General features: G+C 42.1%; 1 protein-coding gene across 2 annotated transcripts in view; it reads left to right on the top strand.

Moving 5' to 3' along the window:
* TMEM132B (transmembrane protein 132B) overlaps positions 1 to 27528 on the top strand; it is a 247000-nt gene that overhangs the window by 92593 nt on the left and 126879 nt on the right. For both annotated transcript variants that reach the window (XM_086623473.1, XM_086623474.1), the window contains exon 3: positions 15949 to 16089. In XM_086623473.1, coding sequence (XP_086479599.1) covers positions 15949 to 16089 — 141 coding nt within the window. The remainder of the gene's footprint in view (positions 1 to 15948; positions 16090 to 27528) is intronic.

Genomic DNA, 27528 nt, shown 5'->3' with positions numbered 1-27528 from the left:
GCAGCATGGGCTCTCCCGATGCGTTGGCTTGCACGCTTTCTGTCTCTAGAGCAGATTTTACCTGCTTTGTAGGAGTTAAATGAATATCAATGTCTGCGCTGTTTTATTCCTAACTTTGATAAATTTCCAGCCCTTTTAAGAGTCAAATTCTTGGTCTGCATTCAGATTGCAATTACTTTTTCCCTCAGTATTTTCTAGCTATTCTTAATGAATATGACCTGCCCTGTCCATTTATTAGCCTGTTCTTTATGAAAGGTCTTTAATACAACGTACAAAAACCTGTCAACTCTTCTGCTACGAATTTCCCTTCAAATTTCTTTGCCCCATAGAGCAGAGCTGACTTATGCACAAGTTCTGAAGGTCAGCGAAATTGTTCCTTGTGAGATGTTTAATGAAAATGAAATCTAACATCAATGGTCATCCGCTGAGACATCATCTTCCTAGAAATTTAAGATTTGAATTTACTGGGACTTCATGACTGACATCTTTGTATGGTGGTCTTGGGGAATTCAAGGAGTCATAGCATGCTTTCTCCCCTTATGCAGTGCTTTACCTGGCTACGTAAAAGTAATCTTGCATCAAGTGTTATGTTCAGTGTAAATCGAGAATGTGGAGGAGGCTGCACTTTTAAACCAGTGGCAGGAAATCACATTAAATTCAATGTAATTACATTGTTCTAGAAATGTGATTATGTGTTTCAACTACCAGCCTCCCACTAAATTACTTCAGATCAGTCTCAATCTGTGGAATGAAATCTGCCTGATTTAGATGTAAAAGATGTAATAAATATGAAAAGTGCATTTTGCATTTATATTTTATATTCACCTGTGACTGTTTATTACATTCTCCAGATCAAGCCTTTCCCAGTGCATATATCTCACCTGCTGCATGCAGGGAAATTGAACCCTGACTTCCCTTAATATCATGATTCAGGTTTTACAGCACCACATGTATGACGTTAGCTACTTAATTTCATGTAAAACTGCAGAGAGATCTTAACTGCAGGAATGTTCTGTAAAGAAAGGGTTTCCCCATGTGAAAAGATGATAAAATGTTCCCAGGAGTAAGTACAACCTTGATTGTAACGGTACTGCCGAGGCTCCCCAATTCTAAAAAGTAAAACAAAGGGATAATATTGGTGTTTCTGGTAGATGAGTTTTAGACTGTAACTTGAAGGCCCACTTTTGGAAGCCCACTGCTGTGCTGGCAGGCAGAATGTTATACCTGAAACGAGGTGTGCCTGGAGTTAGTTGAGGATGATAGTTCCACAGTGAAGGTGCAAGTCAGGAAGGCAACACCACCAGGAAAGAATGGAGCACTTCCTCAATGCCGCTTAAAATCAAAGGAAGTCAGCCATGTATTTAGTGATTTTTTTGAATGGTGCCTTTGTAATTTGAGCTCTTCATCAGCAAATCAAATAATTTATACTCTATCAGATTAGAAAGCACTCTCAGCCCCAGTAACATACTGGCTTCACTTTTAATATACACAAGCTATTGGCGTTAGTAATTGAGAATATGGTTTTGTATCAGCAATCACTTGCACAGAAGATATTGTCACTTTAATGACTCAGTACTTGACTCTAGGATAAGGTCGGATATAGTGCCAGTAATTGCTGGAGGAAATAATTACAACCACAATCGTGCAGGCATCGACAAACGCCACCTTTGCAGGAGACTGATCTGGAAGCTGAGCTCTAACTTGATTGGAAAACAGATTGAAAAAATTTGTAGGTGCAAAATTGTGTCTACAAAAATACAAGGCAGGTTTCTTTGCTTTGGCTTCTCATCCCTTGGTTCATCTGTAGGAACAAGCAGAGCCACCCAGTCATCGGAGCAGGCTGCGTTTCTCATCCCCTTAGTCCCAACAGCATCTCCTGAGTGCAGAGCACCGTGAAGATAGGTGACTCTTCGACAGTGGAGAGTCTGATTTATGAATAAATCTTCTTCAACTGTCTCTTTAACTTAAGTACAAGATAACTTTAAGCCTCCCTCACCCATCTCCTTTCCACACTAAGTCCCAGTGAATGGGACTTCCCCTTAGCTTTAATGAGTCTTTGAATATCTCAGCAGTACAATCAAAAGGACCCCGGAAAATAAAGGTTTCGCAGCTGCAGAAGCTGCTCAGATGTGCCATGAAGATGAAGTAGGGTGGAGCATAATTAATCTTTCTGTCTTTTTCAAGATGTGTTAAGATCAGACCAGGTCATTTTCTCTGAAGAGCTGGGGAGGAGCTGGAGGGCAAAAAGGGCTTGTCTCCGGGAATTAATCTCCTGTTCTCCAGGATTAGCCTCCTGAAATATGTGTGAAACTGGCTGTGGTAGCTGAACAAGGAACGTTTATTCCATCTTGGTGCATTTTTATAAACCATTTCAAATACAATTAGCTTGCCCTCCCGGATTATTTCAGAGTATCGATGGGTAACTTTATGTAATGAAAAATACTATTTGGTTTTCACTGTTTTGTCAGATTTTTTTCATGGCCTGGGAAATACATTTTCTGTTAGAGTCAACAAGAAAGCTGGGCTGATGAGGCTGCATATAGGGCTTTCTCTAGCCCTGCTGTCAAGCCTGGAGAGGAGAGCTGTCCTGCCTGTCCCCATGTCCCCAGCTGAGGAGGAAATCTGGTCCTGTGGACATCCTGTGAGAGGAAGACTCCCGAGGGACAGTTCTTCCCTTCCAGGCGCAGGGAAGAGGAGCCACGAAGGCATTTGTTTTGCTTGTCCCCTTGAAGCAGGAGAGGAGCGGCTGCTGTTTTCCTGCTCGAGCATAACTAGTCATAATTAGTTTAGCCCTGGGTTATTGGTTCTTTGCTGTATTAGATCAAAAGAGTGTGCGTGTGGGTGCGTGTTTCCCGTAGTTAAGAATTCTGGTGGAACTTGCACCATCCTTATGTCAGTCACAGCCGTTTTTTGACCAGCCCCAGATTTACAAGCAGATGCTGAGCATCCTTAACGCATGAAGGTGGTTTCGTCCCCAGATGCCAAGCTGAGAGACCATTGCGTGGCACCACGGAGCTGAGCGCCCAGCATGCTGCCCCTTGTTAAAATGACTTAACAGCTGATTTCCTTTATTGAAGGTTTGGAATCCCCTCTAAGCACAGCAGATTCCCTCGCCGAATTAGATTGTCTTTCTGTGGTTAGAGCCCGTATATCAGAACAATTTCAGTATTCACATCCTCTAAACAAGGCTCATTAATTGCAAATTCATGACTAACAGGGTTAGGGACTAGTTAGAACTGAAAAAGCAGAACAGGAATGGGAAGTGCTTAATGCTCAGTGGGATACAGTATCTCACTGTGAGTGTTTTTCAGTGAAAACCACTGAATGTGTTATAAAGGATTGTAGCCATTTTTATAGGCAGCTGATTCAGTGCCCCCCAACTCCCCCAGTGGGAAAGCATGTTTTTAGAGTGTTCGTTACTGAAAACACAGTATATGCTTTGAAATGCTGAAAGTTTAAGCGTCTTTTTAGTAGCTAGCACCTAGGCATGTATAGCCTTCATGAAACTTGAACCATTTCTTCTCCCCCTTTTTAGTTCATGACCTTTTGCAGAAACAATTTTTTGTCTGGTTCCTGAGGATGTGTAGGAGCTTGAATCATAAAGGCTGGTCAAGAAAACAGAAGCTAACCAGAATCAAAACTCTGAGAGGGGCTCATTCCTGTCCTCAAAAGTGCTGTGTGATGTCCCGTGCCATTTGTCTTACTGAAGTTCCCCGGGGGCAGTGCTAGGTGTTGGGGCCTGCTGTGCTGCTGGTGAAGGACCTTTTTCAGTCCTTCACCCTTGACCTGCCAGCTAACGAATGGGTGTTGTCAGCCCCCAAACTATTGAAGTCGCTCATTTAACAAGGACGTTGTGACTGAACCGTGATGGAGGATCTGCCATCCATACAGGGGCAGGTGAAACCAGAACAGAGCAGTCCTGGTGGCAAACAGAGCAGGTGCAATGATAAAGGAAAAATGCTGAAGGATAAAGGAAGGTTTAGTACTGGTGTTAAGAAGGAAAGGGAAAGCCACAGAGGGAATGATCCTATCAACTCTACTGATTTAGGACGTGAATTGACCCCCTAGACAGCTATACTCTTGTGCATGTATAGACCAAATAGGAGCACTTACCTGTGCCACTTAGATCGGTTGTCTCCGAATTTTTATTATGGCCTTTTTGTCCTGTTACTTCCCCAACTTTCTGTTACATGCACAGTTCCAGGACCTAGGTCTTTATTAGAGATTAACGATCTGGGAATGGATTTGGCCCCCTGAAATCTGTAAACTTTTTTAGAAAAAAAAAAAGTCAGAAGCGCAGCATGCAGCTGCCTTGCACTCTGTTTTATTACCGTGCTGCCCACGTGCTATATCATGTTTGAATCCATCCTGTGTCTGTGACTGGTCTTCAGCCCTGTGAACACTAGAGTTTAATTTAAAAATCGCTGCAAGGATTAAAGAATCCTTCCCCAATCCTGCTGGCCCAGGGTGAGTAATTTCTTTCGACAAGCAAGTAAAATGCCATTAATTTCTTGCATTACCATCAATCACTGTGGTAAACGGCAAGCAATTTTTGTCCGGTGGCTGGTAAATTTTCCTGACAGCTTTGCAAGGCTGGATAAGCTTTCTGAGCTGCGGCAGCACTGTGAGCAACAGACTTTGGAGGGCTGAATCCTCCTGACCTCTCTGCCCATCTCAGGCACGGGGCTGCCGGGGTCTGTCTGTCAGGCACCAACTTGCAGAATGATATTTTGGCCAGATCTGCAGAGCAAAAGCTGGGACTTGGAGCTTCAGGGTGTCTAGAGGGGAAAAACTGTCTCCTCATCTTCACAGTTAGAAATATTGCAGGCAAATCCAGTGAGCCAGTGCGTCGGCACCGTACATTTGTGGGGCTTTACCTGGACTTTCATGCAGTAGGTTATGGACGCAGCCAGCCTCTGCTGTGCAGCCTTTGCCAGCTGTGCTCGGAGAGGCAAAGCTGGGGACTTGCAAAATCCTTGCCAAATCTGCTGAGATCCAAAGAGTCGGTGGTGAAAGCTCAACCTACCCGCAGAGAGTCTTCGAAAACCTTCTGAGAAACCCCACTCTAAGAAACCAAATGGGCTGTCAAAGATAAAAGCCAGTTGGGACAGTGGCCGAAGGGTTAACTAGCACTACCTGAGCACCAGAAAGGGTTCATTTTATCAGGAAGTGCTTACTCTCTGGGAGAATCCTGGCAAGTTGTCTGCAGCTAGGAAAAAATCTTACAGTAAAGAAAGTAGAATGGGAAAAAAACAGGGGAAAAAAGTATTTAATGTTTTATCCCAGCTGGAGGGCTGGTTCTCATCAGAATTCGCACATTATTAGCCTGCTTGGTGGTCATTGGTGCCAGGAGTACAAACCACATAATCATAATGCTCACTAAAGTTTTCACTAGCAGCAGAAAAATGCTTTTTTGCTGTAATATATGGTGCCACCTTTTCAAGAAAAGTACCGGTCTGAGCTATACTGGAAATTGAATTCTATCTTGTGGAAAGGGAGATTATTTCCTGAGCTTTCCTTATTCACCGTCCTGGCACATACTGCTCAAGGTAAAGGTGCACTCCAAGATGATTGATTGGCAAGCGCGAGAGGACCGCTGTTCCATGTGACAGGGATATAAAGAACGATATTTTTATTTTTTGACAGTGAAGGGGAAATGGCATTACTAGCAATATTCAGCAATGTACTCTGCAGCCCCAGTTAGCTCTGCATATTTTATGGCATCCATTTTCTTTCTTCGATTAAACAACATAAAACCCCATAAAATAATCCAATAAAAACAACAACTACTAGTTCAGGCAAAGTTCTTGCGGCCTTTTTAATTCTGGAAGGGTTTTCATTGCTGTGCTTTTTTTCCTCTTCCCTCTAACTCCGTCCCTTGTGCTCAGGTCAGTGTCTCCTTGCCCCAGCCCAGGTGGGAGTTGCTCATAACAACCCTTTCTGTGCTGCTTTTTATGCAGAGTACCGTGCAAGCGTGGAAAAACGCGTGACAGATCCCTTAAAGACTGCTTCATGCTGTCAAGCAAGTGTTGCACGTGCTGAGGGTTGGGTCTGGTTTCAGTAGAAGTTAGAGCTGTACACACGTTTCAAAAATCTGCTCTTTTTAATGTTGTTCTTTTATTTTTTCTTTTACTGGTGCCGTTTTAAGCAATCTTTTAGGTAAAGATAACCATTACTGAGTGACCTCTTGCTTTTAGCCTCCTCTCCTAAGAGGAGGAGACACGTCAATGTGTTGCCGGCCCATCAACCTCACTGCTGGTTTTCTCCCTTGTACTTTTTAAACCATTGGAAGAGGTATGTTGGCTGTGTGAAAGTCAAGGCCAGACCCCGTTCCGTGCATGCAGGCTGCCTCTCTTATGTACTTTTTCAAGCCAGACTGCACACGCTGTCACAAGAGTAGTCACAGACTGGCTACCACTGGCCTTTTCTGGGCTTCTGTCAGTCAGGAGATTTCCAGTGATGTCCTACCCTGAGCTGAGGGATTGTGCCACAAACAGTCCAACGAATACAACAAACTCCAGGGTTGACTGTAGTACTTGGCAGCAACCCAGGAAAAGTTTTCTGATCCTGTCATATACGTTGATGTCTGGTAAAAGACAATTAATTATATTATCTGAATTGTATTTAATAAACTTTTTCCTTATAGGAAACCTATGAGTCTCCAAGGTGGTGAGCAAATTTAGCACAGTGATGGACTATTTTAAATGCCGTAAACCCCCACCTGATGTGGGCCAAGACAATACTCCAGAGCTCATTATCTAGTTTTGCAGGGAGAGGGGTGGAAAGTTTTCACTTTGTTGTTGTTTAGGTGCTTCCAGAAATTGTGACCTTCAGGGCTTTTCTTTTACTTGTAGACGTAGAAAAATGACCCTTTTATAAAAATTCTTTGTCTCCCAGGAGGCCTGAACTCTATTCAGGCTGCAGACGTTTTTGCAGTGCTGATTTCTGAAAGGAGCCTTTCAGTAAAAGGAAACCTGTGAGTATCTTTGTCTTTGCAGGAGAAAACCTCTGACTTGCTTTGATTTTTTCATTATAGTTTTCAAAGCTGTGTTTCTGCATGATTGCAAGAATTCCGAGTTCAAATACTTTGGACACCTTCAGACGTGGTAATGCATTTTCTCCTGTATTTCTAGGCTTTAAGGAAGAGTTTCATCTATTACAGCATTGCGTTGGTTTCAAGGCAAAGGACATAGTCTGAGTGTTTTAGATCCTTCAGAGAAAGGTTGAAGAGACCGAGCGGGCTTTGATTTTTGTTCTGTAGACGTGTTACAGAAAATGACTCCAGCATTTTACTTCTTCTCTCTACAGAGAAGGTATACCACAGATTGTTGTATTGGAGAAAAGAGGACACGTACTTCAATTTTTGGAGATGTCTAAGGGTGCATGACAGCAAGCACTCTTGAGCTCTTTGAATAATGATCAACACATCATAACTCAGCTAACTGAATGAAGGCAATGGAATAAAGGAAAATATCTTTCAGAGGAGGCAGAGGTGTGAGCTGGCTATGCATCCTGATGAGAAAGGGATGCTGTGAGTTGTTTGGTAGCACCAGGATCATTTAGAGTTGGAAAAAGACCTGCTGTCTCCTTTTGATCAATAGTAATAATGGTTAGTTCATGTTTATTGGATACTTTGAAAGTGTAAAGTGTCAAGGGAGAGTTAGGAATTCTGTATTTATTTGCAAATGGTGGGCAGTGTTTCCTGCCCTCCAGGCAGGCAAAGGACGGAGGACCTGATCTGCTTCCTCGTGCTGGTGTAGCAGGAGTTGCTGGAGCCATGCTCGTGGGATGCTGGGGCAGGCAACCAAACATCAGACCTGTTCTGGTGTGAAGGCTCTGCTGGAATTTAAGAGCTTTTAACATAATCTGGAGCCACATTTGCTTGTACTATGATTAAAGTAATTTATGTGTCAAAGGCACAACAATGTTTTCAGGTAGACTCAAATAACTTTTGGCTTTTAGTTTTATTAAGAAAATGCCAATTGCTGCAGAACACTTTGACCTGCAGTTTTAAGTAGCTACTGGGAAATTACAGAAATACATTGAAATACAGTGTCTGCACAATCTTTAAGTATACAAATGCACAGTGTATCCATAGAAAAAGTAATTTTTGTACTCCTTGGATGAATTTCCAAGCAAAGATGAGTAAACAACCTTATTCCCATTTTGAAGTTGCCCAGACAGTTAAATGGTTAATAAAGTGTCTTAGGTTGATAGCATTGGACCTGATGTCTCCTGCCCCAGTGCCTGGCAACCCTTTTTCTCTCAAAGGGACAAAATTCCACTGTTGACATATTTCAGAGAAAACAGTGTTCACTCTGGGAGATGGCGTTTTCATCTCATATTACATAAAGACTTCAGAACCTGTCAGGTTTCCATAGCAGTGGTAGAAACCCATATAAACAGGTCTGGTTTGTGACAGGAATAAATAAGAATAAAAATTAATAGCTTTAATTTCAAGCCAATTAGGATGTCTTTCTGCTGTTTTTTTAAGCTGTGTGCTTACCTGAGTTAGAGAGAGAGCAGATTGAAAAATTGAGTTTCTGCTGAAATATGAAGATGAAATCTTAAAATGTCTTCTTTATTTTAAAAAAATTGGGAAGAAAAAGAGAATTTTTCCATTGAATATGGAAATGCAACATAATGTTAGACTGCTTTGAAGACATTCACATACTCTTTGCTGATTCTATGAGCATAGTCTTATATCTAGAAGATGTTTCTGAGATGGCTTCCCCTTCCAAAAAATTCATAAGGGGTACCACCTCCTCTTCTGACTGTGCTTCACAGATGTGAAATTTAACTTTTCAGTATTAAAGAATCACTACACAATTCATCAATCTCTGGTGTTTTAGACCAGCTGAGGATCTCTCCTAAAATGTTTAGACATTCTTAGGAAAAAACGGGGGGCTCTGGAGAAAATCAGCTGCACTTTTTTTAGAGAAGTCATACCTACAGTTTTATGAGAAGGAGGGAAGGTTTTTGATAAAAGGCTCCCCCTATTATCATCTCCTAATTTTCATCCTGCCTTATTTTGATCATGCTTCTGTAAAAGCTTCCTCAAAATCATAAGCTATCATACTCAAGGGTAGGTTGTGTTAATTTGTCTTCCCTAATAGTTAATTTAGCACATGGAAAGCACTTTACTGTCAGAATCCAAATTAAAATCCTGTTTACTCTTTTCATTATTCAAAATCCAATATGCCAGTGAGCTTGATGCGTAACATATTTTGAAACATTTGGTGAGTTGAAAGAAAGTTGATAGCTTCACCTTTTTAGGTAGAAGAGTGGTTAATTGTGTCGGTCTAAATCTTTAGCATTGATCCCCTCTGCAATTTCAAAGGGTTTTCTGTTCTCTGAGTTGTTGGGCTTTTTTCCTGTTGAGCAACTCGGCTCCTGCCTTGCATTGCGCTGGTCACGGCACCTGTTTGTCTGCTGTGTCCTGGTGCTTCGGCATTGACCTTCTTCCTTGAGCGCCTGTTGGATGGAGATATTCTGGTACACGACAGTAATAACTGCTTTCGTAGAAACTGCATCCCCAAATGCTTGACGGGGTTAAACAAGACAGCTCCGAAAGGTTATATAAAAATAACAGATGCAGAGAGAAATTGAGGTGTACGTGAGGGAGGGAAAGGCAGATTTCCCAGTACAGTGTAAAGGTGAGCGAGTGCTGAGGACACGAGATGCAGAAAGGGCATTTCCATGGGGTGAGCAGCGGCTGAGAAAGCTTTGGCCCTGCAGTGAAGGGGCGTTTCAGGGGGAAATGGGGCCAAGGCAGGCAGGGCACAGCAGCTCCATGCCTGGTTTTGAAAACAAATTTCTGCCAATTATGCACTTGCAATGAGAGGGCAGTCACAGCAGTTTTTAGCATGGGTGAAAATGAAGAGGTCAAATCTTAAGTAAAACTCCAGTTGACTTTGGAAGTGGCTGCTTCTATCTCTAATTATCGAGCTCTCTTTATTCTCAAGGGCAAACATTTTTTTTTTGTCCCATTGGGAGGTCCCACCTTGTTTCAGTGTTAACACCTCCTGGTACCATTACTCAAACCCTTTTTCTTGGGGTTTCCTTTTGTTTGATGCATTGCAGTTGCCCTCTGTTTCACATTGCCACCTGCCTGCCAGCTACCTACACTGCTCCGCAGGGCTTTGCGGGCTGCTTGTTTTACTTTGTGATAAAGCAACTTATTCTTTGTGCTTCTACACTTGCGACCTTTTGGAGAGAGCTTGGTTTATTGCAGGATCTTTGTGTATTTTGATGTGTATTTTGCATACTTAAAAAATAGCCTTACTTACAGTTCCTTTCTACGGAATCATAGAAACAAACACAGCTGGCCTAGCATTGCTATTTTAAGGAGAATTTGATGGGGAAGTAGTTTGAACATAAATCGGTGACAAGTCTTTTAAAATATAAAGGAACAAAGACGTAAAGTTCTTGGAGAAATACTTTAGAAAATAAACACTTGCTTAACTTGTGAAGATTTAGGGCCTGATCCCCCGAGCTGCTGTAAATCTGACTTCCATAAGAAGAGGTGAGGCTGTGCAGGATGCATATTTGCTGGGTGGAGCACTCTCATTGCACACATCCTGCAAGCCCACAGCAGCAGAAAGCATGTTTGGCCACAGGCTGGTCTGGCACATGGACTTTGCAGGACACACTGTCTGTTATTAGTGGGTCTACAGCAGGAGCAGGAGAGCTGGGTGCCTTTATGGTGAAGATACCAAAATGTTGCTTGGCAGCTCTAGGTGTAATTGATGGTTCTGCCAAGTGTTTTCTGGGTAACTTTGTGTCACCCCATTTTCCTCATATTTCTGGATTACCCATAGAGAATTTTGGCCAGGGAGCTTAGGGAGACACAAAAGAGAGGGATGGTGCCTCTCTTGGGGGAAGCTCTGATCTCAGCCCTCCATCTGCAATAATTGTGTTTCCCAAACAGTTTTGCTTTTGTATGCTCACACCAATGAACTCCTGACTGTCTGTGCCTCCTTCCTAAATGCCATGGAACGCGCTTGGATGTGGCAACTATGAATCACATACCTTCTTCTCATTTTATCTCTCAGCAAACTCCACTTGCTTCCTCCTCCTATACAGGGATGCTTCTGTTCCTTCCTATATAGAAACACTGCCCATCTCACCCACATCCCAAAAGTCCTCAGATCTTACATCTGAATTCAGTGATTATTTTAATTTATAGTGCTTGGCTTAATGTATCTTAAAACACATGTGTTTTAACTAGAAACTCCTCGGGGACCTCATTCAGAACTAATTGCTTGCTGTTGGTGCAATTCTTCAAATATGTAAAATGCTCTGTGAGGGCTCAGAATTACTCAGCTCTGCTGTGGTTTGGTCTCAAAGATGGGAAGGGGTGTCTAGCTGAAGTGTGAGCCTGGGAATCAGGAGGTATTGACCCTCATTCTGGCTCTGCAGAGACAGTATAATTTTAGACAAGTTAACTAAACTGGCCTACAGCTTGGATTTCCTGTAGGGGAAGGATAATGATTTTATTTTTAATTGGGCTAAAAATGCGTGTTGGAGGGCTGAATACAGAAATGGTTGGAAGTTGCAAATGAAATTTGTTTTCATAACTTATTATTAGTATGTCATTGAGAGTGAATTTAGCTCAGATCATGTTTTCCTCCATAATGGGGTAGGGGGGAGATACAGGATTTCTAAAATAGCTCTGAAAAAGTCTTTTTTTCTCTTCATTTTGAACATTTTCCATCTGCTGTAAGCACATTCCTGTTTTATTTCCTAAATATCTTTTCCTTCTGTTTCTATTTTAAAGTTCCTTTTGCCATGATTTTACTTCCCAATTACTGCTGCTGGGAGTGTTGCTGGGGGTGTCTTGTGAGCAAGCATTTACCTTTCAGATTTTGCAGTTAATTGACTGGGAGGCAGTGGAAGTCCCTGCTCCGCTTCCGCTAAGTGCTCGGCTGCTCAAATCCCTCTTGCAGCCCTCAAGTTACTTTCCAGCCCTGGTGATTACTTGTACCTTCTCCTTTCCTTCTGCTGTAATAACTGGGAGAAGAGGTTTAGAGCGGCTGGATTCATGGGGCCGCATACGTTTAAGGCTGGGATTGCATTTTAAAATAGTTCCTGGTCGTTCCAAGTTGGCAGGCTGGGGACGCTTCGGCGTGCCCGCTCCATTCAGTCTATCATGTTTCCATCTTTGTATTTCACAGTAAATGGAGGACACACTGCTCAGGGAGAAAACACTGCCAGGGATACCAAATGTATTGTGCAGGCTAAATTGAAAGTAGCTTCCGCTATCCTGCTTTTATAGCTGGGGAAGAGGGCTAAATTCACTTGTGAAGCAGTTCCCTGTTCTGGATAGATTTGATACTCCCCCTCCTCCCTGCCCACCAACCTCCTCTTAAGATCTTATGGGCATAAGTGTCACAAAAGGCAGTTTTTGAGGATGTCACGTTTCTGCTGGAACTCCGCCACCCCTAATGAAGAGAGTATCATGAATAAATAGTGATCACCTCATTTGAGATACACAGGCTGTGGGTGCAGCCCGAAACGTGGGGACCCTGTTGCCATCCAACTTCTGGTGCGCTCATTCAGTATCGCCCTGTCGCATTTACATCTCTGCTAATTGCATTACCAAAATGCCACAGAAGTTGTAATGTTTTAAGGGTGGGCAAGTGTTTTATAACAGGATAGTTTTCTGTCTGAAAGTTCTGCTTTTCAGAAAGCAAGTGTTTCACGGAAATGAAATTTGCCGAATTTCCAATTGAGTCTCACGTTTTGTTCTTTTTTTTTTTTTGTTCTTCTTTCATTTCACAATTGTCTTTATAAAAAAGGAATTAACCTGTCTTTGTGGTAACAGTTACTTCAAGTCCAGAGATGGCAGATTTTTGTAAAAGGTAAATTTAAAGGACAGCAGATTTTTCTCAAGCAACTCTATTTTTTCTTACATCTCCATTGGAGTTGGAGGAGCTACACATCCCAGTATTTTATGTGTGGGGAGGGGAGGTATAAGAAAACTAAATGATCCACCCAAGCTTATAATTGAAGCCTGGCACAGAGCAGGGCAATAAACCCAGCACCTGGGCTCACACACTAGCCATTCAGCATCCTTTCTCCAGTTAATGTCAGCCCTGGTAGGAGTTTCTTGCTCTTTTTCAAAGCCTCAGTCCCCAACGCTTACAACAATTTCTGTGCCTGTGGAGTTTGGGGGCAGATTTAAAGATATGAATCACTTATTTGAAGAATAGTAGGCTCAAACCTCCCATATGTAGGCTGGTTTAATTTGAATTTCTTGACTTTTCCTAAGTGAGAAGCTGAATTCAGTTTCTTCCTTCTTTCAACCTTCCTGGCTCTACTGATATCCAAAAATGCAAAATGACATCTTGTCTCAGCCCACCAGAGCAGATGCATTGAAGGGGATTAGACTGGAAATTTTCCTAAAATGCAGCGTTCTGAGACGTTTTTGGATAATGTAGCTGGGAAGCAGAGTATGTGATGTTCACTTGAAGCTAACCCAGCAAGACAGTGGATATGCAGCAAGCGAAAGCTGTAGGCACAGTCAACAAGGCAGCATTGCCAAAAACCAGAAGGTCTCCTGTTAAGGGACAGTGCCCTGAAGCAGAAGCCAAACGGTGAGCCAACAGGACAGGCATCAGGAGAGCCTCATCCGCTGTCCAGACAGGCAAAAAGCATCTCCTAGCTGTATTCAGACACAAGAGAAGAAATCGCAAAGCTCCCTGGCTGAGGGAGGAAGACACAGCTAAGGGGTGGGCCCAAGAGGGAAGCCAGGGTGTTGGGGTGCAGCGTGTCTGGAGAGGTTGGAACAGCTGGGTGTGTAGATTGATGTGGATATTTGAGGTTCTTGCATCCTTACCCCGACGCTGTGCGGGGCACCACTGATGGACGTAAAGAGGAGCAGCAGCTTCAGCTTCTGTGAAGAAGGGAGCTCACAGGGGTCCTGCATGGTTAAAGCCTGCTCAGGTGTGACAGGGAATTGTGCCATGTTGCTTTTCGTCCTCGCTGGGGTAAAACAACGTGCTAGATTTGGATCAGAGTAGAAGAAAGTAAATGCTGCAGAGTGAAGATATCTGTAGTGCAAAAGCTGTGTAGGAGGGCATAACAAACTTCTGACAGATGGAAAAAGGCTGATGAATCCTGAAATCATGGGTGAAATCCAGCTGTCCTGCGTCCCCCCTCAGCGTCTCCTGCCCTTCAGTTAACCTTTAATTAACCAGGCCTTTGACTTGGGCGGAAAGTTTGTTTAGAGGTTTCCGGACATGTTGTTGAGAAAAAACATGGGAAATTGAGGGGGTGGTAGGGAGGTAAATTTGTTAAAAAACATAATTTTAGCTAGGAAAGAGAAAATTTAAACAGTGGTGTGGATTTTTTTTTCTCAGGCCCTAATGATTTTTTTGGAAGAGTGGCTGGCTAAATCTAATGAAAAAAATTATTTAATCTGTTGCTGAAGGCCTAATTCTCTCTCTCGTGTAAATTACAAGTGAGTCTGAAATGAAGCCATGTAGGTGTCTTGCAGGTAGACAAGGTAGGATTTGGCCCAGTGTAATTACTACAGAATAAATGAATATTCCTCTGAAAAAAGGAGAGGAGAGGATAGGAAAGGGGCACATAAGCATTAAGGCATGTTGTTTGGAGATAGGAATGTCTGTGGAGAAACGTAAAGGAGCCAATTAGAAAAATATCAAGTAAAATGCTCTCCTTACAGAAAATGTTTTTCATCAGATTGGCTATGCCAGGCATGAATTTGGCCCACTAACTCAGCAAAGCCTTACAGGCAAAACTAAGGATATCAAAAAAGCAGGATGAATGAATTCCTTCTCAGAGGAAAAGACCACCCATTGAGTCTTGAAGTTACTTCGATGCAAACCCATGAACTCAGCTATAACTTACCGGAAATTCCCAAGAGTGTAACGTGAGCACCAAGGGGCCATGAGGCATCGGGGCAAATCCATCACAATTCACTGTTAAGTAACGCTTCAGGTCTCAGCAGTGCTGTTTCATTCCACCATACAACTAAGAGGTCCCTCTTGGCTTTGCTTTTAATTAATTAAGTCACAGTAGTGGTGAACGTGGCGCTACAGCAGTTGCTTTCTGCCTGATTGTTCTCCAGGCATGTTTGCAGCACTCCTGTCGAAATCCCAGGCTTGTTTCAGGAGTCAAGCTGCACAAATGAAGTCCCTGCTATTAAAAGCAGTTTGTTTCCTATTTCTTGGCAATCTGTTCCTAACACTGAGCCCCACTGGAGCATGGACTTTTTTATTTATCTCCAAGCAAATTTTTTTTAAGTCAAAAAATGGTGACATTTACCAACTACCGAACTGCTTTCAGACTCTATCCATGCCTAGCTAATCAAGGTTTTTCCATGTCAGCATCATGTTATTTTCAGAAGCACGAGTTTGACATGCCCAGCTTGATAGATCCCAGTACAACGGCATAATTATTTTCATCCTCAGTCTCGGATCTAGGACAATGTATTCCTTCTCTCTCCTTTCTGCATTATGGTCTTTGAGCAGTGAAACATATTTTTTCCATGCAGATCGCCCTAATATTAAAAGGCACCTTGCTCCCAAAGGTTTGCAAGCAGGAGGATGTATTTTATATCACAGTGCTCTGATTCTCCATCTTAAACTGCAGGACAGACACAACAAATTAAATCAACTTATGCTTAGTCACATCTGTTTCATTTATATCAAACTGGTGCCACTGAAGCAGAAAGCATTCTTATTCTCTCCACATTGTTCGAGCTGAAAATTAACTGGCTTTGCACATAATGAAACTCGTACTTCATCTCTTTAAAGTGATTGGACCTGTTTTATGTTTTTAAAGCAGAGTGACTTACAGTTGCCATGTACCAGTCTATTACTAATGGAAGAGGGAATGTTTCCTTTCATCTTCCTTGTTTACCTCTCTGGATTTATTTGTAGGAGATCTGTAACTAAAGCGATCCCTGTTGTTCCCCAACAGAATTAGGACAGCCCCAGGTGTGAAGATCATGGACATCAGAGTCAGTGATGCAGACCAGTGGGGGGTTCAAGAAGAGACGGACAGCGCGAGGACCACCGCCACAATCACCTGTGTGCACAACGACCCAAGCGCAGAGAGCAGGTAAGTGCTTTTGTGCATTAACCCTTGCTCAAATGCCGAGAGACGTACAATAGCTTCCCTGATGAGTCATATTGCTCTTTTAATAGCAGTATTTTTTCCTCGTCAGCCTCTTTGGGGAAGCTATAGGTGATCTGATGAGAGCTTTTTTCCTTTTGTTTCATTTCTGAGCTTTGGAAGTAGATGATCTAATTAAACCGGAGGCAGCCAACTAGTCCTGGCTCACATTTGCTTTTTGTGCACCTTCAGGGCAGCGGGAGAATTCCTCTTGCCAAAGAGCCAGCAGAAAGAAATGGATTAAAATAGAGAAATGTGAAGAATAATTGAGAGCAATATAGGACAATGCTGTCGTCTTTATTTGAAAAGCTATGAAAGTAATAGCTATTAAGTGTTATTCGTTATTGCTGCAAAACACCTATGAGTGTCTACGAACTGTTTCTGAATGCTGTGTACGTTTGTTTTGGTAATGCTCCCACAAGCTATATCAAAGGTAATGAGAAATTTACGTTGTTAGTCAGAATTATGTATTTTACAGTACAAGCAATTTCTCTCCATTATCATGCTGTTACTCTACACTTAAAGTACATTCGCATAAATTTAGCTTGAAATTGTATCATAATTAGGAAACCACAAAACTTTATGTAAAAATTTTTATTTGAGGAGTCTCTTTCATCCATCTTTTTCTGAAAGCTCCTGTAAGGGAGAAAAATGGTTGTTAGTATTCATTTCGACCTAGGAAGATTGTTGCCAGAGGTTTGGAGTGCAAAGACAATTTCTGCTCTGTTTAGTTTCTGAGGCTGTATTTGAGGAACAAATGAATCCCATCTAGCTGTGGGTACCTGCAATGCAAGTGTCGAGGTGAAAGCTATTTGTCCATGGGTTTGCTTTTTGGCAACAGGGATGAATAGGCACTGCTAAGGTGCGAGTCCTCTTGGATGTGTAAACCAGCCTGATGAATAGTGAAAGGGAAAAGTGCCTGTTTCCCTTCAGTAAAGATGCAGAGTGGAGGCGACTGAGTGGGACGCAGACATTTGCGTTGTGAAGGGGTGAGGTGAGAGGAGATGATTCCCCGCTCGGTGTCTCTGGTTAAGTGCTACAGAGGTTTCTGGCACGAAACGCCAGGCAAACCGTTCAGTTCAGTAGCTCTTCCATGCACTCCCTCCACATTTGCCAAAAAAGCTGTGGGAATCATTCCCCTCCTGTGTCCTAAGGACATTTGTCACAGTTACAATTCGGAGGTTGTGAGGTAGGAAATTCAAGCCACCGTCCATCCTTATTTTGCTAGGGTATCATGGGCTACTGCACCGATAAAGCAGCGCTCTGGCAGCTGGATTTGGCACTGTACGCTCCAAATCCTTTGTCTTTCAGCAAGATTTCCCAGTTCCTCCAAAAGCTGCTAAAGAAGCCAGCGAATCCCTTTGGTGTGGAGAGAGCTCAGCCAGCAGAGACGCTGGCGCAGGGGGGAACCATCACGCTTGTTGTGGAGCTGCGCGGTGACACATGATGGCTCCAGCAGTGACATCTCACCCTGAATTAGCTCGGGGTGGTTGTGCAGTGTCTGTTCTCTGCTGAACGTTGCAGTCAGGTTTTTTGCTTAAAACAACTGTGACCTCTGTTCTGTTCAGAGCAAGGTGGAAAGCCACCAATTTGAGAGTGAAATGCTGAGGTGAAAAGAAAACTTAAGATCATTTGGTGTTACAGAGGAATCTCTCTGTTGAAATGAAACAACTGTTTTTAAAGTTTGACAGAAAATAGGACGAACACTGAAACTTACTGCCTTGTACGTGGTTTCGCTAATCCATGAAATTATACCTGTCACAGTAACTTAGTTTTTATTAAAACTGATTTTTGCTTTGTGTTGAACTGTTAAATTGCACAAAACCAATGAATCTCAAGTTAATTAATACTTTGACCCTTTCCTTTGTGAGATTAGTTTAATATTTTTGGATTAATTAAAGCATGCAAATAGAAACTGCTGAAAGATCGTTTCCAGATTTGCAAATATTGTAGTGCTTAGAGTAAATATTTAACTTTGATCTTTACTTTAATTTGCCTTTTTGGTCATAATGGTGGCCCTCTTGTTTCTTTTGAAGAATGTTAAGTGTTTATGGGTGGGTTCTGCTGCTTCGTTTAAATGAGCAGAAACACGAACTCGCTTCTGTTAAGGTCAATGTGGCAAAACTGTCATAAGAACTGATTCATCTGTTCCTCCTTTTAGTAATTCAAGGAGCTTCATTAAAGGCAGTTTATGTATGAGTGAGAGTGCAGGATCAATCTCTTTCATTGCAGAGCAGAAGCTATTAGTAAACAGAATCGTATCTACCTCGGGGGAGGCAGCTTTTTCTGTCTTGGAAGTAATTTCAGTTCTGCTGGCTTGCCCAGCGTGACGCTGCTGGTAGAGAACTGGGTAAGCCAGGACTGAGCCTCTGAGCCTGGCTAGTTTTCTTTGAGAAAGAGATGGCCGAGTTTGATGGTTTTGCAACCTCCTTTGGGCTTTGCGAGGGGGCGGAAATTCCCCCAGCAGCCCTGCAAGCCGGCTGGGCTGGCACAGCTCCGGGAGGTTCCGTGAAAGTGAGAAACTCCAGCAAGTCACAGCTGCATTCGCCAAAATCTCTGACTCTCCTCGTTGCCCTTAGCTCAGAGAGAGAGGTCTGTTCTCCACTGCTTGGCACTTTGGTTGCTCGTTCTTCCCCAGTGTGCAGCTCTGATAAGAGCCACCGACAGACACTGCCTGCAAGGAGAACAGTGGCTTGGGACTGTGACATGTTCGTAATCCAGGCTGCATTCCTTTTAGCCGGCGTTATCGGCTGGAGCCTTTTCAAATTTGCTTACTTTTCTAATCTTTCTCCTTCTCCCCTCTGCAGTGTTATCGTTATCATGAGTTTTCATCTCCATTTCTCACATTTCCCTACACAAATTGAGTGTTCATTAAAATGCTTTAAATTAAGACCTTTCCTCCTTTCATGCAGAGTGCATCATGCCTTTTCTGTGCATTACTTAAAAAAAAAATTCCTTATCGCAATGTTTCAGGCAGTTTACATTATATTCTATTAAAAATCCATTTTGTCCAAGGTTGTCACAATTCATAGATTAAAGCTTTCCAGAGTGTGTTTTGTTAGGAATACATTCATAAATTTGCCTCTTTAGTAGTCCCATAAGCTTGTATTTAAAACCTCTTTTTGACATTGTAGTTGAACAAAGAGCATAAAAAGAAGAGATTTATTTTAAATATACACACGCAAGTATGTATGCACACATCTCTTCTGATCTGTGTGGAGTCTTGCTTTGCCCTTATTGCTGCCATCTCAAAGGACTTTTTTGGTAGCTCATTGAGCGAGGAGATTGATTGTTGCCATCTGCGTATTCTCCCTGGTGTTCTCTCCTTGGGGCAGAACTCCGTGAATCTCATTTTGGTAGGGTTAGTTGAAGGAGCAGTGTGTTTTGTTTCAAAAAGATGCAGTTTCTACTTCTAGCTCAAATAGTCTTGCATTATGTCTGCAGCTGGGACCCAGAACTTCTATTCAACAGGAAAGGGTCTTTATGGATTTCTGCATCGAGTGCGGAGTGCATCTTGCAAGGAGTAGAGGAAGTCAGGGCTGATAAAAATCGAGTGCTTTCAGCCTCCCATGCAGAACAGCTGTATTTGTGAAGGACTGAGACCTTACCCTGTGGTGTAGGGTTATATGTTGAGTTATTGCAAAAAATTCCTTAGAAATACAAGACCAAAATTTGAGGGTCTACCAGACACAAATCCGTCATGGTTTTCTGAAAACTGATCTGATTTTTATAAAGACCATGCAGGCTTTTTCCACTGTATTTGCCAAAAGATGGATTTGCAATTCTTCTGTCCTTTGCACCTTAGAGTTCTCTGAAAGCATCTCAGGAACATGCTGCAAATTAGGCTGCAGTAGGACTAGGGCAAGAGGGCTTGAAAAGATGCCCTGAGAGCATGGTATGTCTTTGGCAAGCTATGGTACCTCATAACTCAATGCTGATATCCAGAAGAATGGGATTTCAGGAACTTTGCCAGAGTGACTTAGCATTTTATAGGATTAGGTTATTTCAAATCATCAGCGAGCAGGAGCTGAGTTTCCACGGTCTCATTTGAAAGGGCCCACAGCATGACATATTTCATGGTGCTTGATGTCTCCTTGCTGGAAAGCTGAAGAACAAAAACTTTACCTGGCCAGGTGACCTGGCCTGGTCACCTCCTGGTTCAGGAGAGACAAGATGGCACAAACACAAAAACTTAGGCCAGAGAGTTGCAACTCTGCTTTGAAAGGGAGTATATGAAGAGATAATTTTCCTTACTCAGAAAAACTGTCATTAAATTGTATTGGATTATTACCCAGGTGAGGAGAGTCTACTGACAAACTAGTAGTTCAATCAGAAAGGTTGTATTTATGCTAACTGGCAAAGTTAATATTTATGCTAACTAGCAAAGTTAATGAAATTGATTTTACCTGCAGTGCTGAGTATAGTGTTATTAGGGATTATTTTATCTCCATGTCTATAATACAGCTTCTATCTCTCAGGATATCCATCACTGCATAAATTAAACTTGCATGAGGGAGACTCAGAATGCAGAAGCAGGGAGGGTGAAATCTTCAGAGGAATTTTTTTCAAGTGTCCTCAGAAGTATTTGTTCAGTTGCCTGGAAATTTATATTTTTTTAAATTGATGCCGACCAGCTCAGCTGTCTGGCATTTGACATCATCTATCTTTAAACTTGAATAAAAAATTAAGATTCTACAATGATCATTCCATTTCTTTACCATTTGAAGAGGTGTTCACTGAATTCAAATAACTTAAATATAAATAAATAACTCAAATGATCTTTAAATCAGGAAAAGCAGTGATTTCATATATTTATAGGTATGCAAATAGATCCGCCTATTTTAAAACAATTAACTTCTTTTTCTGTGCTTGGGAATACTCTTTGAACCAGAAATATCACTCAAAAGGAAGATGTGAAGTTGGCTGCCAGTTAAGATATGTGCATACATTTATTTAAAGTAAATATGTGTTATTGGAGCTGATGATCAACGGAGCACAGATATTGTATCATCTGGTTTCGTTTTTAAAGCTGTGGATATGTCTCGAAAATAAGAGCTGGTGTTCTCCCCCCTCCCTCCTTGCTTTGACAGTCAGGCAGCTTTGAGACCCTTATCCTTTTATTGTGGGAAATACCACTTTTCCCACTATGTATTCCAGTCCCCACTTCACCGAGGGCAATAACAAACTCGCTGCCTGGATGCTGTGAGGCTTCCTGGCCGTATCGGCACTGGCTCTGCCAGGTTTGAGCTCGCTCTCACAGCTTTTCAGAGGTGCTTGTGCACAGAATTCCCCACCACTCTGCTCCAGAATGACATGCTTGGGTCCTGTGTTGCCTCCAAGCTCATATGCTGTTGAGAAATGGCAGCGTGGTGCAGAGATTCCCACTGTCCCTAAAACAGAGCCCGCTGCGGTCCTGGTTGGTGGTTGGGCTCATTTACTGCAGCGACTTGGCCTTCCTCAGGATGCAGCTGGGTTGTGTCTGGAGTGTCTGTGCTCACGGTCGGTACAGCACGGGGCATGCTGAAGCTGGAATGAGCAGTTTGGTTGCTTCTATAAGATAAATAAACTGGTAAAGATGGGTGGCTGCAGCCTGCTGTAGCACACAGCAGTGTGCTGTTAACCGCGCTGGGGAAAGCACCAGGAGCTGCAGGGAAACACTGGGGCCTTTATTGCCAAAGGAACTTGCTTGGCCCCAGGACACTGAGCATGTAAAGTGCCATCAGCAACAACAGTTGGCTGACAGAAGATCAATCGTGTGTGTAGCTTCACACAAAAGAGCAGTAGCTGGTACAGACAGACAGCCTTGCTCTGTCTTATTTTAGACCCATGCAAAGGCAGTGGGCTGGGTGCCATGAAGTTCACATAGCACTAAAGTGAGCAAGAGCAGCAGAGGGAGCACAGAAATGCAAAGAGATGTGTACAGCAGACAGGAAAGGAAAGAGAAGAGCTGAGGAAAAAAAGCTGGGGAGATGGGCAAGGGAAAGCTGATGGCTGTCCCCCTCTGCCAGGCTGGTCTAAGGCACATGAAGTAGTCTGACTTCCGTAGGGCGTCTTTCCTTTCTGAAAGCCATGCTTCCACGAAGCCATGCTTCAGCTACTTTGTAAAGGAAGGTTTTGAAATAAAAAATAGAGGAGCTTAGGGTGCGGGTAGAAGTCGCAGACTGTGTGGTGCAGTGTACTGGCTTGGGTGTTTCCCTCCTATTCTTATGCACTTGCCGCTTTCCTTAGGTCGGAGGTGTCACGGGCAAGGAAATGTGCTTTGAATGTAGAGTGTGCCTGGCCCATAGATCCTGCAGGAGTTCATTCGCTGGCCTTTGGCCAGACCCCGAGACAGCACTGTCTCTTGAGCCATTGATGAAGAGGATTTTATCTTTAATGCACCAGTTTTAAGGTTGTGACCTCTATTATGAGTGATGGAGTCTGTTCTGCTTTGTGTAAAGAGTGTTCCAGTGAGAAGCATCCACACACATTTTCAAACGTAAATGATTCAATAGAGTCACAAAGAAAACCTGAGTTGTAAGAATTTTAACTAACCTTTATTCTTTACACGTATGCCTTTTCGTAGAAAAAAACCCAAGCCTACTTGGAAATGTTTCTGTAAGATAAAAGCAGTGACATCTCACCGTAGCTTAGAGAGGACATAAAAAATAATAGACAAATTAACAGTGGTAGGAGGGACAACTTGCTGTAGAAAGCTGTGGTTCTAGGATCAAATAGAAAAGTGTCATTTCTGGAGGGATTTTTTTTTTTCTTTAAATCATTTTTTTTTTTTCTTTTTCTTTTTCTTTTTCTTTTTCTTTTCCCCTCAATTCAAGGCCAAGAACAATGAAATTGTCTCTCCGTCTCCTGTTGGGAGCGTAATAGCCTGGTAACCACATGAAATCTCTCCTGGCCAGCCAGCTTTATCGGTTGGCTGTTTCTTCCTCTTTCTTGGTTAGGCTCACTGCTGCTCTGGTAAAGACTCCAGTCGAGATGGGTCAGAGGGATTACTGACTAGTAGTCCAGATAATTGCTTCCTGGCCCCAGTTCACCAGGACAAGAAGGTAATGACTTAGTGATTCTCCGTGTTCCATCCTTGCTGTGCTGATATGGTACCAAGGATATCTTTTTGAACAAATATACCTTTGGTAGTTGGAAAAACCTGTTGCACAGTGCAGCAGGAAATCTCAACAAAGTAAACATACTGTTGTCTTGAAAATTTGGAAAATGAGGAAAGCCTTGTTGGAAGCACTCAATAGTATTCACCTGTATTCAGTGGAGTAAGACGATACAACGCAAACAGAGGCATAAAAATGACTTAGAAAATTACCATTTGAGAAAGATCTCTTGCCAAACTAGTAGAAAACTTTGTGCAAATCCAGAGAAATATGCAGAAAATTTCTTCTGACAGTTTATTTAATTGGCATACAGTGAATTGGAAAAATATTTTTTTGTCTTACGGAGGTTGCATTTGCTAGAAGGTTTGATTATGCCTCAAAAATATTTCTACCTGCTCTACTAGGTAGAATAGCCTCTGATTGCAAACTGTCTTTGTACAGGGTACGTATGATGTAACTTGGGCTATGTGTAGCATATCTTGGTGAGCAAGGGCCTGAGGAATTAAAAGACTCAGACTGAGAAAAAGAGAAAATTCCTTACATGTAGAAGGCTGTGTGCTGAGAAATAGCAAGTCCCTTCTTGCATCCTGTCCTCTACCTTTTTTGTGGCAAGGGGAAGAAAATTATGACAAATAGCAGATTTATCATGAGAAAAGGAACATAAAAGTTTGACCACCTGGTTACGTTCATGCCTAGTTTTGATCTTTGGCTCAAAAAAAGCAACTTCTGATTCCTTGGTCAATTTGCTTGATAGATCAGACAATTGTTTGTCAGCTGTGTTTGTAGCTGAAGACTTTCTCCTAGAAGGCTGGTTCCTACTTCTAGAAGTGGATTGACAGGCAAAGTTTTAGCTTAAAAATTGAAAGGGCTTAAATTCTATCTCCTTTTTCTGTAATGGCAGTTTAGGTGGTATAAGGAAAATGGAAGCCATTTGTTAATACATGATTTTGCTTTTGAATATAATGTGGGGTTAAAAAGCAGAAAAAAAAAAATCATTGGAACTCCCTGATCCTTTGGTCTCTTCCTTGATTCAACAGCAAACTTGTGAAGAAGTCGCTTTAATAAACTCTTCACAAGTGTGGTCCACAGAACCTGATCCAAAGCCTATTCTGAGTGACATTTCTTTTGAAAGATGAGCCCAATCATTCTGAAATGAGTCTTGTTTTTTAATTTGACCTAATTAGGTTCGTTTTAGGTATATCATTCCTAGATGTGAGTCTTAATATTGATGTAACAGTTGGGAAAGTTTAATTTCAGGGTAGGGTAGTCTGCATAATTAGGACTGCAAGAATATAGCAGGGAGGCTGGGAGCAAATTTCAAATGCATGCTGAGGAGTGAATGACTGTTCAAATAGTTATTCATCCATTGGTGCTTGCAAGCTTTTTCCATATTGGATGGCAAAGGGAGCAATGACATATTCAAGAGTCAGTGGGCTTCTCTGGTTTCTTCAGTCTCTTCAGTCTACTGGTTTACTGTCTTGTTTCCTATGCAGTATGTTTTAACGGTCATGTGCATCATTGCACGTGAGTTACCACAGGAGGTCCATGACAAAAATCTGTGCAATTCTGGAAAATTTCTGAAGTTTTACAGAGATGTGTATGCACATCCCAGCTGTGCTTAATTGATAACTTAAGACTAGTGGTAAAGCCTGGATAAGCATGGCTGCTGAACTCACCACTCTCGTAACAGATGTTCTGACTCAAGGAACAAAGGTGAATGTGTGTTGGATTTTTGGGTTTTGTTTCTATAATTCAGTCACTTTTTTTTTTGCTCCCTTGATAACTTAGACTTGAAGAAGCCTTTTCTTAGGTGTATGCTGGTCTGAACATCCAGGAAACACAATTCTTAGTCACAGTTCATCTTATAAACGTGGAGTCTGCACATATTTAGCTATTTGGGTAGCGCCTTTAGATATCCCGCCTTACTGATGGGAGCATTTCAGTGAGCCTTATGGAGATTACAGAAGGAAGGAGAAAACATGATTGAAACTATGATGCCACAAATGCATTACCTGATTCTTCTGTAAATATTGTACTTACTCATATAGTCCCAGTTAAAAAAAACTATTCTTTTCGCAAACTTAAGGCTAGATTCAAAAGAGCACCTTTATGTAGGGTGCTACTCAAGTACATACTTGGTTTTAAGTACCTACCTTGGTTCTGTTGATGCCACATATAATGATAAAGGAGGTACTCAAAGTCAGCAATTAGAGACAGCAAGATGTGGAAAACATAAATCTTGATGGTAAGCCATGTTATATATAATGAGAAGCGTCAGTGTGTCACACCTGAAAATATTGTGGAAATATTTTCTATGAAATCGGAAACGAAGATCTTCTGTAGCACAAAAACCTTTCCGAGTGTTTCAGAAGTGTTGCTAAGGAATTTATTTTTGGCAACTATGCACAGATTTAGTACCATCATTGGATTGTTCTTTGATATAATAGGACTGGAAAAGATTATTGAATGAATGTGAAATCGGGGAGCTGGTAGTTGAGGTATGTTTAATTCCCACTTTTACCAATTTATGAGTTTGACTTGTAGCGGAGCCTACTGCACACATTTGAATTCCATTTGAGAAGTGTTGACTTGCTTACTTAACAGCCAGTGCATTAAAGTACAAAAGCTAACAGCTCATTTATTAGGCATTTAGCCAGAATTTAAACTCATTTTATTGTAAGGAGGTGCTGTTGCTAGACAGGCAAATATGAAGTTTGTTACTTTGATTTATTTGAATCCTCTGTGCCTCTGTGCCAAATACGTTATAAAACATCCCTGCATTAACTTTGCATAAATTATTTTTTGCTTTAGTTAGAATTTTTCACTCATTTTGCCATTCATATTCCTCACCTGCGTTTATAACTTTAAAAGTTCTAAACTCTCTTAAAATGAAAAAGTAAAAATTGGCTGATGCTTCTATCAGTGTCAGCATATGATTTTTATTTGTTTCTTTTAGACCTCACTGTTTCCTTGAGAAGAACGTTGAGTCAGAGTTAAGCCAAAAGCCTTTGTACATTCATTAGGGTAATGAATCTGTAAACCAAGACTTGGGGCATTTTTGCAAGATCCCTGTTCCTCTGGGTGTCTGAAGAATGACCATGTAGCGGTTGTACCAGTCCAGAGGGCAGTTTGTGCCAGCACAGAAAGGCCAGAGATAAAACAGACCTTCCAGAGAGCACTGGTAATTAGGAAAGCTCTCTGGCAAGAGGCAAAATACCGGGGAGCATGTTTGACCACAGCAGCTTCCCTGTTAGAGGGAACAGCTTCCATTGGGACTGTTTACCAGCTTGTCTCACTTGGCCTATAATGGAAGAAGAGTTATGTCCCCCTTGTCTCCTGGCTGAAAATGTAGGACATCGTTTTATTATAAACTTGGACATACTGCCTTTGGGAACTTGCACACGGGTACTTAAAAGCTAGCTGTGTTTGTTCTGTCTGTGCAATTTGGTCTGTGTGGATTTTCCCGAGATACTTGTTAAGGGGTTTGCTGTGAAATATTGCAGTCATTAAGGCAAATCGCTAAACCTTTAGTAAAAAGCTTTCCTTAAAACCAACTGCCAATAGCTTGATCTTGCAAAAATTCCCTTTTTTATAGGTATAATTAATGAATAGGTTTTGATTCTTCAGAAATTCTTGGGCTCACTGGGGTCAAAAGCTTGGCGAGACATGATGCTTAAAAGTCTCATGAAGAGCCTTGTTGTTAGGGGTCTTTCTTCTGCAAGTGCTGCCTAGGTGCTGCGTTTTTTGGTTCTTCTAAGCCTGTGCCTACATTGTGAGCAGCCTTGAGCTGAGGACTGGCAAACCCAGATCCTCCCTGATGTTTGCTAAGGCTGTACTGGGCTGGTCTGCGTTAGCAGGACCAACAGTGTTGCACTCTTTCTGGAACCTTATTTCACAGTGCTCCTGCAACTGCTGGGATGAGACTGAGACTGCCAGACTCCCCTGAGCAAATGCCCCCGTTACTGGCAGCCGAGGTGACTACCTTGCATCACCCACATGCTCAACACATTTTAGCTCTTTAGCCAAGGGAACGCTCAGCATTGCACAATCAAAAAGAGTTATTCAGTCTTTTCTCTTGGGAGTTTTCGGTGCAGAGATTTAACTCTAGAAGTTATTGACCTCAGCAGAGTGGATAGTGGAGGTATTTGGAGATAACAGGTTCCTATTTTCACTCTTCCTCTTAGGCAATTTTCGTCCATGCTGGTTTTCTAAATCTGTGACTGGTGTATCTTTTTGTTAGACAAGCACTCTCCTTAATGGTGTACCGTGTAATTTCTCTAGTGACAAG

The sequence above is a fragment of the Tauraco erythrolophus genome, chromosome 19 (assembly GCF_009769465.1).
Source record: "Tauraco erythrolophus isolate bTauEry1 chromosome 19, bTauEry1.pri, whole genome shotgun sequence".
Classification (NCBI taxonomy): domain Eukaryota; kingdom Metazoa; phylum Chordata; class Aves; order Musophagiformes; family Musophagidae; genus Tauraco; species Tauraco erythrolophus.
This window is presented reverse-complemented; position numbering and strand designations above follow the sequence as displayed.